General features: G+C 42.1%; 1 protein-coding gene across 1 annotated transcript in view; it reads right to left on the bottom strand.

Moving 5' to 3' along the window:
* Positions 1–12,876, bottom strand: part of RASGRF2 (Ras protein specific guanine nucleotide releasing factor 2) — a 248,628-nt gene that overhangs the window by 173,046 nt on the left and 62,706 nt on the right. The window contains exon 2 of the mRNA XM_052643635.1: positions 4,598–4,704. Within this exon, the coding sequence (XP_052499595.1) occupies positions 4,598–4,704 (107 nt within the window). The remainder of the gene's footprint in view (positions 1–4,597; positions 4,705–12,876) is intronic.

Raw genomic sequence — 12,876 nt, 5'->3', positions numbered from 1 at the left:
AAGTTGGAGGCAAAGCGGGCAAATAAGAGCAGGACCGCCTCAAACACTGAGAGCATATAAGCAAGAGCTCTGCAGGCAAGCAAAGCCACACACACCCCATGGTGTGCGACATCAGGCACCATGTTTTCCACGGCTCTGATGTTTCACAAGCCCTCCCCTGACCTCAGACTTGGTAGAAACCCAGAGCCAGCTCTCCCCTCAGGACACACCTGACTTCTCTAGGAGCCCCTGATGCTCATTCTCCCATACCTGGCATACCAGTGGGCAAGGAGACCCATCAGTATTGCCCGGCTCCCTACTGCCCCTTCCAGGCATTCATACACCACAGTTCCCTGCAGAAGCCCTTCCTGGCCAGCACTTGTCATCCTGCCCCACAGTCCTCCTCTCAGTCATCCTAGCCCCTCTCAGGGAGTGACACCATCCAAGCTAGGGATCCAAGAGCGATGTTAGATGCCACCCTGGTCCAACACTGTCCATTTCCAGGCGGGAACAAGATTCTTTGAAGTCAACCCCCTACAACTCTGAAATACTTTCCACCTACCTCTTTCCCCAGCTGCCATCAACCAAGTCCTTCAGGTCTTATGCTTAGATCAGAATGGGAAAAGCCTTGGTACCTCCGGTTCAACTGGATCCTCTTCCAGGACATGACTACCTTCTAACTTCCGAGGTTCCATTTGCTCAGGGCTCCAGCAGGTGACACTCGGAGAAAAAGAGCTGTAGACATTGTCATGTCAGCCAATGAGTCCTTAAAGACCCACAATCAACTGGATCAATGCTTTTGATTCTCATAATGGCTACCATAATGAAGACTGAATGCTAAAGAATTGATGCTTTTGAACTGTGGTGTTGGGGAAGACTCTTGAGAGTCCCTGGGACTGCAAGGAGATCAAAGCAGTCAATCCTAAAGGAAATCAATCCTGAATATTCATTGGAAGGACTGATGCCGAAGCTGAAACTCTAATACTTTGGCCACCTGATGTGAAGAGTCGACTCTAGAAAAGACCCTGATGCCGGGAAAGATTGAAGGCAGGAGGAGAAGGGGACAACAGAGGATGAGTTGGTTGGATGGTATCACTGACTCAATGGACATGAGTCTGAGCAAGGTCCAGGAGCTGGTGAAGGACAGGGAAGCCTGGCGTGTGGCAGTCCATGCACTTGCAAAGAGCTGGATACAACTGAGCAACTGAACAACAACCACAACAATGTCTACAACCGAATCAACCATGGTGGACAGATAGGGCCAAGAGAACAAAGAAATATCAAGTTACTGGAAATGTCCAAAGCTCCATATCTAAATAGCAAACCATTTCTAGAACAAGTACAGACTTCATTACTATTAAAATACTCTGGCTTCACCTCATCTCAACAAAAACAAAACTAAGCCTTGATATCACCTTCCCGTGAACCAAAGCCAGTAATACATAATGAAATGATATTTTAAATGTGCCAGTTTCTAGAAATGTAATAGCAACCAACTTTGAGCAAAACTATAAAACAAGCTTCCTGGACAAGGTAAAAGCTTCAAGATGAGAATATGAGTTTCCAAAAAGATGTCTTCCTGGGCCGGATCTAAGGAAGAAAACAAGCAACTGAACCTACCAGGAAATGACCTAAAGATCCTCTAACAGCAAATCAAGTCGATGCAGCTCGGAGGTACAAAAGCCGGCCTCAAGAATGTGATTCTCATGACACCCCAAAGATAGGACACCCAGGCCAGTACTGATAAACACCCCAGGAAAAGAGGAGCAGTGATCAAGAGAAGGATTCTGAGCAGTCCCTGTTTCTGTGTAGTACCTACAGAAGGATCTGTAGCTCAGAAAAGAACTAGTCTCCGGATAAAATACTCATCAGTTCATCAAAAGCTCATACTTAAAAAGAGGGATCAATAAAACCACAATTATGGAGCATCTGCTATTAAAAAGGCAGTAATACCAAAGTAATGCCATCAGGCTGTCCTCTAAAGGTGAAATGTTTAGTTAGCAACCAGTTGTTTAATTAGCACGATTCCAAGCAAAAAGGGCTGACAAATTCTTTCTCTGAACCAGCCTCATTAACTTTCTGTCTCTACTCATTTACAAACAAAGTCAGGATGAATTTCACAGACCCAAGTTTACACCAAAAACTTGACTTAATGAAATGTAAATGAAAAAGTTATTATCTTCTGTGATTTAGAAAGCAAAAATTTAAGAAGCATCTCAATGCAAAAAGTCAAATACAAGATCTCAGGTGTAAAGCAGTCAAATTAAAAGGAAGTCATCAAATAATGGAGTCCTGGACCTCAAATCAAAGAAGAAGCAAATCTAATGGACCCAAAGTCAGAACACCAAGAAAAATGGTCAATTAATAACCATATCTTCACATCTAAAAGAGAAGAAAAATTTTACCATTGGATTAACTAAACCATTAAAGCGGTTTCTAAAATCTATGCTTCCTGACAAAATCATGTAAGCCCTGGATTGATCATATGGCAGTCAATGTCAAATAGCTACTGACCTACTTCCACATATATGACAAAGTTTTCTTGGTATACCAAAAAAACCTCTTACTTGAAATTTTACCATTTTAAAGTAATTCATACTCTATTTGGTTCACCACAATGTTTGCTTGGCAACTACAAAGGAATTTAAGCTGCTAATGGTATTTGGTTCTTCTGGAAAGAAAAAAAAAATGGGCAAATGCACGTGTTTTAAATTATTTACTTCATTTTAACTCCCAGGTAGAAAGGAACAGAAGTGGTCACAAAGACTGGGTCTGGAAATGACCCAAGGGTTCTACCTTGCCAACTTGATCGTTCTTCCACCTTTGAAAACCTGACTTTCTTTCTACAGCGAGTCAGTCTGCATTAGCCTTAAGTCTGGAGCAAAACCGTCAGATAGAGACCCCGAGAGTGAAGACAGCTGAACAGTGTGCCTGGATCCTGATGTTAGCAAGCTGCCTCAGGGCCCCCCTTGGAGAGCAGCATTTGGTCACCAACCATGCGCATTTCAGAGAAATATTTTGGAGGGAAGGAAAGAAAAGGAACTGAAATCTTTTGCAAATAACATCTACTCTCAACCCTGACCTGACATTAGCCACTTTCATCTTTGAATTAGAGGAAGAGAAAAAGAGACAATAACGAAGAGTAACACAATATAGAACATTGGTTAAAGGTTGTGGAGTCAAAGAGACCTGAGTTTGAGTCCCAGCCCTTCCCTCTTCCATTTAACCAGCTTTTCACACCTTGGCCAATATGCTTAATCATCACGAACCTTTGTCTTCTCATCTGTAAAACAGAGTTAATAATACCCTACTGGTAGCTGGGAGGACTTTTTTTTTTAAGATGAGTATGAAGAGCTCTTAGCATGCTGCCTGCCACAGGGCAAGTAGTTAACATTATACAGCAGCTGAAGAAAGAAGAGGGGAAGGGGATGACAGGAGGGAAAGGGAAGGGAACAGAGGGGAGGAGGGGGGCAAAAAGCCTTCAGGGTTCAAAGAACAGCCTATACGCACTCAGGACAGCACCTTAAATTCTTTATAATCAATGTGAAAATATTTCCTGATGACCTACTACATAATCAGCACTGTGCTTCATTCAGAAGCGAATGTGTCCCCATCTTCCTCCTCTCATGCTATCTACAAGTCCAGCTCAGGAAACAGAAATCACACGTGTGAAATATATGGAAAATAACCCACATTGTACTAAGTTGTTAAATATTCCACATGTAATAAAAGCAAGCACTGCGGTCATTTGTAGAAAGGGGCCAGTGAGTGCTGGCTTGGGGCGAAAGGGTCCAGGAGTGAGTGGTAGAGACAGACACAGACGTGAATGGACTTATAGGTGAAGGAGGGGGCTCACGTCCGGCAAAGAAAGTCATGTGTCCCAGACTGAGTTTCGCCCTGAAACTTCAAGCAGGGAGTCACAGTGGGGACAGGCAAAAAGCAGTGAGCACAAGGGCCCTTCAAAGCAAAAAGGGACAGGACTTAGGAACTGAATATGAAAAATAAAAGAGACAGGTCTGCCTGGGTCTCTTTTGGATTTCCCATTCCCATTTGAGGCCAAGTGTGCTCATGTCTACCTTGCTGGTATTTCTCAGGAGGAAGCAAAAGCACACTCTTCTATCTCCCCAGATGGCAGTTGGTGTTGCCTTTCTCGATAACCAGGCTGCACAGGGCAGGGTTTCCAACTGGAGGCTCAGCTGGGTCTGTATCCCAGCTCTGCCACTCACTAGCTGTGAGGCCTCAGGCAAGCAAACTAACTTTCCAGGTCTTGGTTTCCTTATCTGTAAAAGAGGGGTTAACCATGACATGCGTCTCACAAATTGTTGAGGGGATAAGTGAATCCAAGCATTTAACAGATTCCTTAATTGAGAGGCACTTGTAACAGGGCCTGGCACATAGGCCCAAACCCTGTGTTCAGTAATCATCATTACTATTGCTTTATCTATTACCTTTAATCTTCAGCTAGAATATAGCCACAGAAAGCATAAAGAATCATCTCACACACGACTGAGGAGGAGGTACTAAGGGGAAATCCAACTTGGAATTGCAAGTTCGCCCAAAACTAGCACCGATGGTGAAACCTCAATGCAAAACCCAGACAATCCAGTGGCTCCCATACCTGGCTTGGTGAATGGCCTCCATCCACTCTTTACCATCCTGCTCCTCCTCACAGCGCAGCTCTAGTGGCTTCTGACCTTCATGGCCAAAAAGAACAGTAAAGTAATACTGGAAAGAAAAACAAACAAAGTTGTGTTTTATTTTTGAGGCATAATAGCATAAAAAGACAATACTTCCCTACAAAGAGTATATGCTTATAAAATGCATCAGCATTATGTAAATCATATTTCAAAATTAAATAACATTCCCAGTCCACTTGGCAATGACTTTGCACCTGGAAGATACCATACATTGCATCTTAATACCCTTCAATAAGATTCAACTTACAATACGTCACATACAGAAAAGGTATTTGGTAAAATGCTATACAAACACATGATTAAAATTCTTTGCAAACTCGAAAGTGAAATTTCTGAACCTAATAAGGGATTTCTACCGAAAACTTACTACAAACATTTCACCTAATGGTAAGTTATTATAAACAGCCCTTCTAAAATCAAGAATAAGAAAAATGGCAATTATCACCACTTCTAATTACCAATTCTGTCTGGAGGGCAACATAGAAAAATAAAGCAAAAAAGAAATGGAAAGCAAGGGAGGAAATCATTTTGCACAGATGATTTAAGTGTCTATACTAAAAATCCATTGAAACACTATTAAAATAAGAGCATCCCTCTAAATTATTAGATGCAAAATCAATATACAAAATGTATTGCACTTTGGTACAATATCAACAAATAAGTAACATTTTTGTTAACACAGCATTTGCAATAGCAAAGAAATATAAACAGGCGAAGGACCTAAGAAAATAAGTTTATCACCTCTAAAGAGCAAATTAATCTGTAATTTCAATATATTCTAATAAAATTACCGATAGGTTTTCTTTGGGTGGAATTTGACAAAGTGAACCTAGAATCTGAGCCAGGGACGGGGAAGATGTCACTTTGAATCAGTCTGTTTGAGGCTATGTTTTAATTACCAAGCTGAGACAGTCTGGGAAGGAAATATGACTGGAAAACTTTTTATTATATGAGAATGATCAGAAAATACACTGGGCCTGCCCACAGTTTCCTCCTGGGGCCTGAAAATGACCAGTCCCACACAGCTGCTCTGAGATTAAAAACCAAAGATAAAAACCCAAGTTCTTTCTGTTGTCCCACCTTACCAGCCCCTGCAAACTTCTCTTTATTCAGTATGATCATTACATGCTCATTTTCTTCAAACAAATTAAAAATACTCAGGACAAAAGCTTTTAATCTATAATAATGCTGATTCACTATTTTTTACACTTGAAACCAATATAATATTATAAATCATTTATACTATAATTTTAAAAATCCTTCAGGACAACAATCTTAGAGATAAATTCTTAAAAACTCTAGAATTTTCAGCACAATTTTACAAAAAAGGCAAAAACTGGCCAAGAGACTTCTCATGTTACCTGGGCATAAATCTTCAGAAGACTTGCCTGTGAGAGAATCCACTGCACTACCCTATGGACAGGCCTGAGCCCATAAATGACAAGCTGTCTTTAATTCTTAAACCTCTTGTCCAGCCAGAGGACTAAATGCTATGAGCTAGGGGGAAATAACCTGATGAAAAGGCCACTGAGAAGGGGAGGAATTGAGTTTAGCACTGTATTCAATAAAGCTCCAGTTAAACTTAAGAGGATAGGAGTTGCAAGTCAACAAAATAACAAATCAGTGGTTTGAAGGGCAATCCTATAAGTGATGGCATTTCAGCAACAGCTGGCTACCATCCAAGGCCAGATGCCCAGTCCGGGAAGAGGAAACACTTAATGAACCTGTTATTGAAAGGCTGCAACTAGCGCCTCAACAGCAGCTGCTGCTTGGGAACCCAATTAAAAGCCACCTTTAAAAGACAGCAAGGTAATTATATCAGCAGAACTACATCCAAAGGTTAGACCGTGTCTCAGGCATGCCGACGATGGAGTTTGGAGAGTACAGGTTGCATTTCCAGGAGTTCACTTAACAAATTCAGCTCGACCACAAATAATCAAAACACTGTCTCTGCATGTACCTGCAAATTATTCAGGCTAAGCTATTCATCAAAAAGCCTTCTTTGTGTGTTCTGGTCTCGCTCTGATATGAATTCAGTTTATCATGGACAAAACAGACACCTGAGCCCAGCTGACCCGAGAGAGCGTGGACCACAGGAGGCAGCAGCCACACACTTCAGCATCTGATGACCAAAGAGAGAGCTAGAATAAATGCCAGACCCCCGTCAGCACCAGCAAGGACCACCCCATAATGGCTGATAAACACGCATGCAATCCCAAGGACAGGGAGCCCCGCTAACTGAGATACTGTCTCAGGGAGGCACAGAAGAAAGAATGAATCACTTTTTCCTTAAATTGAATAAAGTAGGAAAAACCACTAGATCTTTCAGGTATGACCTAAATCAAATCACTAATGATTATACAGTGGAAGTGAGAAATATATTTAAGGGACCAGATCTGATAAACAAAGTGCCTGATGAACTATGGATGGAGGTTCATGACACTGTATAGGAGACAGGGAGCAAGACCATCCCCAAGAAAAAGAAATGCAAAACAGCAAAATGGCTGTCTGGGGAGGCCTTACAAATAGCTGTGAAAAGAAGAAAAGTGAAAAGCAAAGAAGAAAAGGAAAGATATACCCATTTGAATGCAGAGATCCAAAGAATAGCAGGGAGAGATAAAAAAGCCTTCCTCAGTGATCAGTGCAAAGAAATAGAGGAAAACAAGAGAATGGAAAAGACTAGAAAGCTCTTCAAGAAAATTAGAGATACCAAGGGAACATTTCATGCAAAGATGGCCACAATAAAGGACAGAAATGGTATGGACCAAACAGAAGCAGAAGATATTAAGAAGAGGTGGCAAGAATACATGGGAGAACTGTACAAAAAAGATTTTCATGACCCAGATAATCACGATGGTGTGATCACTCATCTACAGCCAGACATCCTGCAATGTGAAGTCAAGTGGGCCTTAGGAAGCATCACTACAAACAAAGCTAGTGGAGGTGATGGAATTCCAGTTGAGCTATTTCAAATCCTGGAAGACGATGCTATGAAAGAGCTGCACTCAATATGCCAGCAAATTTGGAAAACTCAGCAGTGGCCACAGGACCGGAAAAAGTCAGTTTTCATTCCAATCTCAAAGAAAGGCAATGCCAAAGAATGCTCAAACTACCACACAATTGCACTCATCTCACATGTTAGTAAAGTAATGCTCAAAATTCTCCAAGCCCAGCTTCATTAATATGTGAACTGTGAACTTCCATATGTTCAAGCTGATTTTAGAAAAGGCAGAGGAACCAGAGATCAAATTGCCAACATCCACTGGATCATCAGAAAAGCAAAATAGTTCCAGAAAAACATCTATTTCTGCTTTATTGACTATGCCACAGCCTTTGACTGTGTGGATCACAACAAACTGTGGAAAATTCTGAAAGAGATGGGAATACCAGACCACCTGACCTGCCTCTTGAGAAATCTGTATGCAGGTCAGGAAGCAACAGTTAGAACTGGACATGGAACAGACTGGTTCCAAATAGAAAAAGGAGGACGTCAAGGCTGTATATTGTCACCCTGCTTATTTAACTTATATGCAGAATACATCATGTGAAATGCTGCGCAGGATGAAGCACAAGCTGGAATCAAGATTCCCGGGAGAAATATCAGTAACCTCAGATATACAGATGACACAGAAAGTGTTTATCTGAGGTTGTATTATCAGATATGCAATATCAATAACCTCAGATATGCAGAAAGTGAAGAACTAAGCCTCTTGAAAGTGAAAGAGGAGAGTGAAAAAGTTGGCTTGAAGCTCAACATTCAGAAAACTAAGATCATGGCATCCAGTCCCATCACTTCAAGGCAAATAGATGGGGAAACAATGGAAACAGTGAGAGAGTTTATTTTGGGGGGGCTCCAAAATCACTGCAGATGGTGACTGCAGCCATGAAATTAAAAGACACTTACACCTTGGAAGAAAAGTTATGGCCAACCTAGAAAGCATATTAAAAAGCAGAGACATTACTTTGCCAACAAAGGTCCAACTAGTCAAGGCTATGGTTTTTCCAGTGGTCATGTATGGATGTGAGAGTTGAACTAGAAAGAAACCTGAGCACCGAAGAACTGATGCTTTCAAACTGTTGTTGGAGAAGACTCTTGAGAGTCCCTTGGACAGCAAGGAGATCCAACCAGTCCATCCTAAAGGAAATCAGTCCTGAATATTCATTGGAAGGACTGATGCTGAAGCTGAAACTCCAGTACTTTGGCCACCTGATGCAAAGAGCTAACTCATTAGTAAAGACCCTGATGCTGGGAAAGATTGAAGGCGGGAGGAGTATAGGACGACAGAGGATGAGATCATTGGATGGCATCACTGACTCAATGGGCATGAGTTTGAGTAAACTCCAGGAGTTAGTGATGAGCAGGGAGGCCTGGTGTGCTGCAGTCCATGGAGTTGCAAAGAGTCGGACACGACTGAGTGACTGAACTGAACTGAACTTTTTACATGATTGGAGCAAACTAAATTTACTACTCTCAGCAGCTTCTTTTTTCTCCACTTATTAAGTATGGAGGGGTCTTAATGAAAAAGTTGGCTCAAATTTTGGAAAAAAAAATGTTTGCACATCTAAGTGTAGTGCTGCTAAGTGTAGTGAGGATAAATCTATTAATACAACGCTGTTGACAGTCTTACCCAGCTCCCTCCTGGCCAAACAAGATGACCAGAATTCTCTTCCTTAAAGATAAACCTGAGCTTTCATATCTACTTACAAAAACCTTCATTCATATTCTCAAACTTAACACCCTACCAACTGGCCTTAGTCTCCATTTTGAAATTAATTTCTGCTTCTTTCCTCCTAAGTATGCCACACTCCAGCCAATCAACCCACCACTCCCCCAAGAAGACAAGCTCTTTCCTCGGCTAATGCTACTGATAGAGTACGGCTCTGGGATCACCAGACCGGGGTGTGAGTCCTGACTCCTTTAAGTGGTAAACAACCTATGAGACCTTGGAGCAGGAGACTAACATTTCTGAGACTAAGTCTCCTCTAGTCAATGAGGCCAAAGACAGGTTTACAGGATGGACTAGCTGACATATAATGCCTGGCACCCAGCAGGTACTTAACAAATGTTAATTCCCTTCTCTCTCAGTGCAAACCACTGTCTTGATGTTCTTCCTCTCCAGTCCCTCTCCTACCTAAAATTCTTATTGAACTTTCAAGACTCATGTCATGAACCGTCAATTGCACTAAATCTTTCCCAGGTACCTTCTGGCAAAAAGGAGTCCCTCTCTCCTCTGTGGGGTCAGTTGTGGCTCAGTGGTAAAAGAATCCACCTGCCAATGCAAGAGATGTGGGTTAAACCCCTGGGTCAGGAAAATCCCTTGGAGAAGAAAATGGCAATGCATTTCAGTATTCTTGCCTGGAAAACCCCACGGAACCTGGTGAGTCTGTGGGGTCGCAGAGTCAGAGGCAACTGAGTGTGCATGCATGCACACACTCCCCTGTGTTTCAGTAACCTCGTGCACACTCCTGTCACACAGCCGGAGAGTTGTCCACACATGTGTCTCTCTCCCCTGTAGGACTTGTCCCTTTGTACCCAAATCCCTCAATAATGTTTGGTGAATAAATGATCATCATAAAGAAAACATAAGGTATAATCAACCTAATAAATTTGCTTCAAACAGCCACATATGACAATTTTATGACTGTATAATCACCTCTAGGTAGACATCCAGAGAAAAGATTTAGAAACACCGCTAAAGCTACTAAATACATATTTTTATTAAAAAAAGGAAAACAGAATATTATGATGTTCTTCATAATAGAAAAGCGGTAAGTACAGATACTGCAGGTTGGCAGATTCACTAAAGGGTCTTACCACTTACCCATAGTAACTACAAAATGCCAGAATGACAACATGATGAACAGGTCTAGGAAATTTAAATATTCAGGGTTTTATTGGTATGTATTGTAGCTTTATATGACTTTTCATTTTCCATTTGTTTGGTTTTTATTATAATTGGTTTGCTGCTGTTTATACTGTGTGTTTTTGCAGAAAGAACAAATGTAACCCAATATGAGAACACAAGTTCATTTAAAACTCTGGTCCTTAGACTTCTGTAAGTTAGAAACAAATTCATGGCTATGACTGTGGCAACTGCAGGGGAATAATATTATAGGGCCACTTCCACTTCCTACATTTCTGTATTGGTTGGATCATTTACATAAACACTTAGAGCTATACAGCCAACAAAAATATGCTCATTCCATTTTCAAATTGAGTCATTAACAGTAAACATATATAGCTATATAATCAACAGTAAAGATATTATCCATTTTCAAAACTATCCCTGCTGGCTCAGCAGGAAAGAATCTGCCTGCAATGCAGGAAATCTGCATTAGGTCCTTGGGTCAGGAAGATCCCCTGGAGGAGGAAATGGCAACCGATTCCAGCATTCTTGCCTGGAGAATCCCATGGACAGAGGAGCCTGGCGAGCTACAATCCATGGGATCACATGAATCAGACATGACTTAGCAACTAAACCACCACCGGGTCTTTATAATACTACTTATACCCCCAAGAAAAGTAAATGATGTTAGTCAAATCAGGGATGTTCAAAAAAGATTAAAAACCACCATTGGTGTTCTTTAAAGTACCAGTTAGAAAAATAACCTCTTTTAAACAAACTGCAGTACCATATGTATTATTATTTTGATGGCACTTAAGGGTTTTAAATTATCACATATATTAGTGAAAATTTCCAGTTATAGAGTAAAAGAACTAAAACCAACCCTCTCTGCAGCCTCTGAGGAAGAAGATTCTCCTCAAATCCTCTTCCTACACTCGGCCCCTGTCTAGCAGGGGAGGGAGGACCTACAGGAACTAGCTATGGTCCCCTCTCCAGAACCACATTTCTGACCTTGCGAGTCAGACAATGGATGGGATAAAATGGGTGCATTCCAAAGTTCCCAACTTGGTGACTTGCACACCTGGGGACGGTGATCATGAGAATACAGCAGTCTGGCCATGGCAGTGCCTCTGGGACCACAGCACGGCTCTAAAGCCAGGCAGAGCTCTCCACCCCGACCTGGGCCTTGCGGTCTGGCCTTCCTAGTCTCCAGAAACGTGAATAATACTGCTGAGTGGCCCTCCGCAGCCCAGAGCATATTCCTCCCACAGCAGCCTTACATGTTGCTATGACCAACCACCCCTTTCAGCAGGGAGACTCCAAGCATTCCTGGATGTGGAGATGGATGGACACCATGGACAGCAATTCTCCAATCTGGGTGCGTTTCCCAAGCAATAATAAAGCCTGAGCTCATGTTAATCTTGCTATGCTTCATTACATCTTCTTCTTTCTCCCTTTTCCCCTCTTTTCTCCCTTCTGTAACTGCTTGTAGAGTGGGAATGAAACACATTTTAAACACTGGATACATTGACAAAACTGAGCTTGCTGTGCCCCCTATACTAATTATACTACTCCCACGGGTTTATTGTTGCTGTTCAGTCACTGAGTCGAGTCCAACTCTTTGGGACCCCATGGACTGCAGCACGCCAGGCTTCCCTTTCCCTCACCATCTCCCAGAGTTTGCTCAAAGCATGTCCATTGAGTCAGTGGTGCCATCCAACCATTGCATCCTCTGTCGTCCCCCTCTCCTCCTGCCCTCAATCTTTCTTAGCATCAGAGTCTTTTCCAATGAGTCAGCTCTTTGCAACAGGGGTTTAACTTCACCCAAACTGCTAACTATCTTTAACATTCACAGGAATTTCAATTAATGTCCCCAGAACACGATTGGCCCTCCATAAGAGAAAGGAATCCCATCCCTGAGCCCTAGAGGCACAGATTGCTCTAAATCAGGTTTACTGCCACTGCCCTGGCAGTGTGTGAGAGGGAGATGAGAGAAGGCAGACTGAAAATAACAGGTGAGCATTTAAAAACGGGAGCTACTTCATGTTTTTGATACCATTCCCTTCTCTCCTCCTCCTAGCATGCCTACTCTTTTGTATTTCCTGCCATTGAAATGTTACTTGCATCTATGGCCATACCTGAACATGCCCAATCTCATCTGAAACGTTACTTGCAAGAGACTTCTCTGCCCACTGCACCTGCTCACGATCGTGCCAGCCAATGGGGTACACCCTGAAGAAACATCTAAAGCATTGTATCTGGGACCCAGCCCTACTGGTATCTAGAATAGAAAACATTTCTCTCTCCTGCCTCAGGGACGGTGTTCATATAGTGCGATCATTTCTTAACCACAG

Source organism: Budorcas taxicolor, chromosome 7 (genome assembly GCF_023091745.1).
Source record: "Budorcas taxicolor isolate Tak-1 chromosome 7, Takin1.1, whole genome shotgun sequence".
NCBI classification, from domain to species: domain Eukaryota; kingdom Metazoa; phylum Chordata; class Mammalia; order Artiodactyla; family Bovidae; genus Budorcas; species Budorcas taxicolor.
Note: the sequence above shows the minus strand (reverse complement) of the source record. Positions and strands in the feature narration are given on the sequence as shown.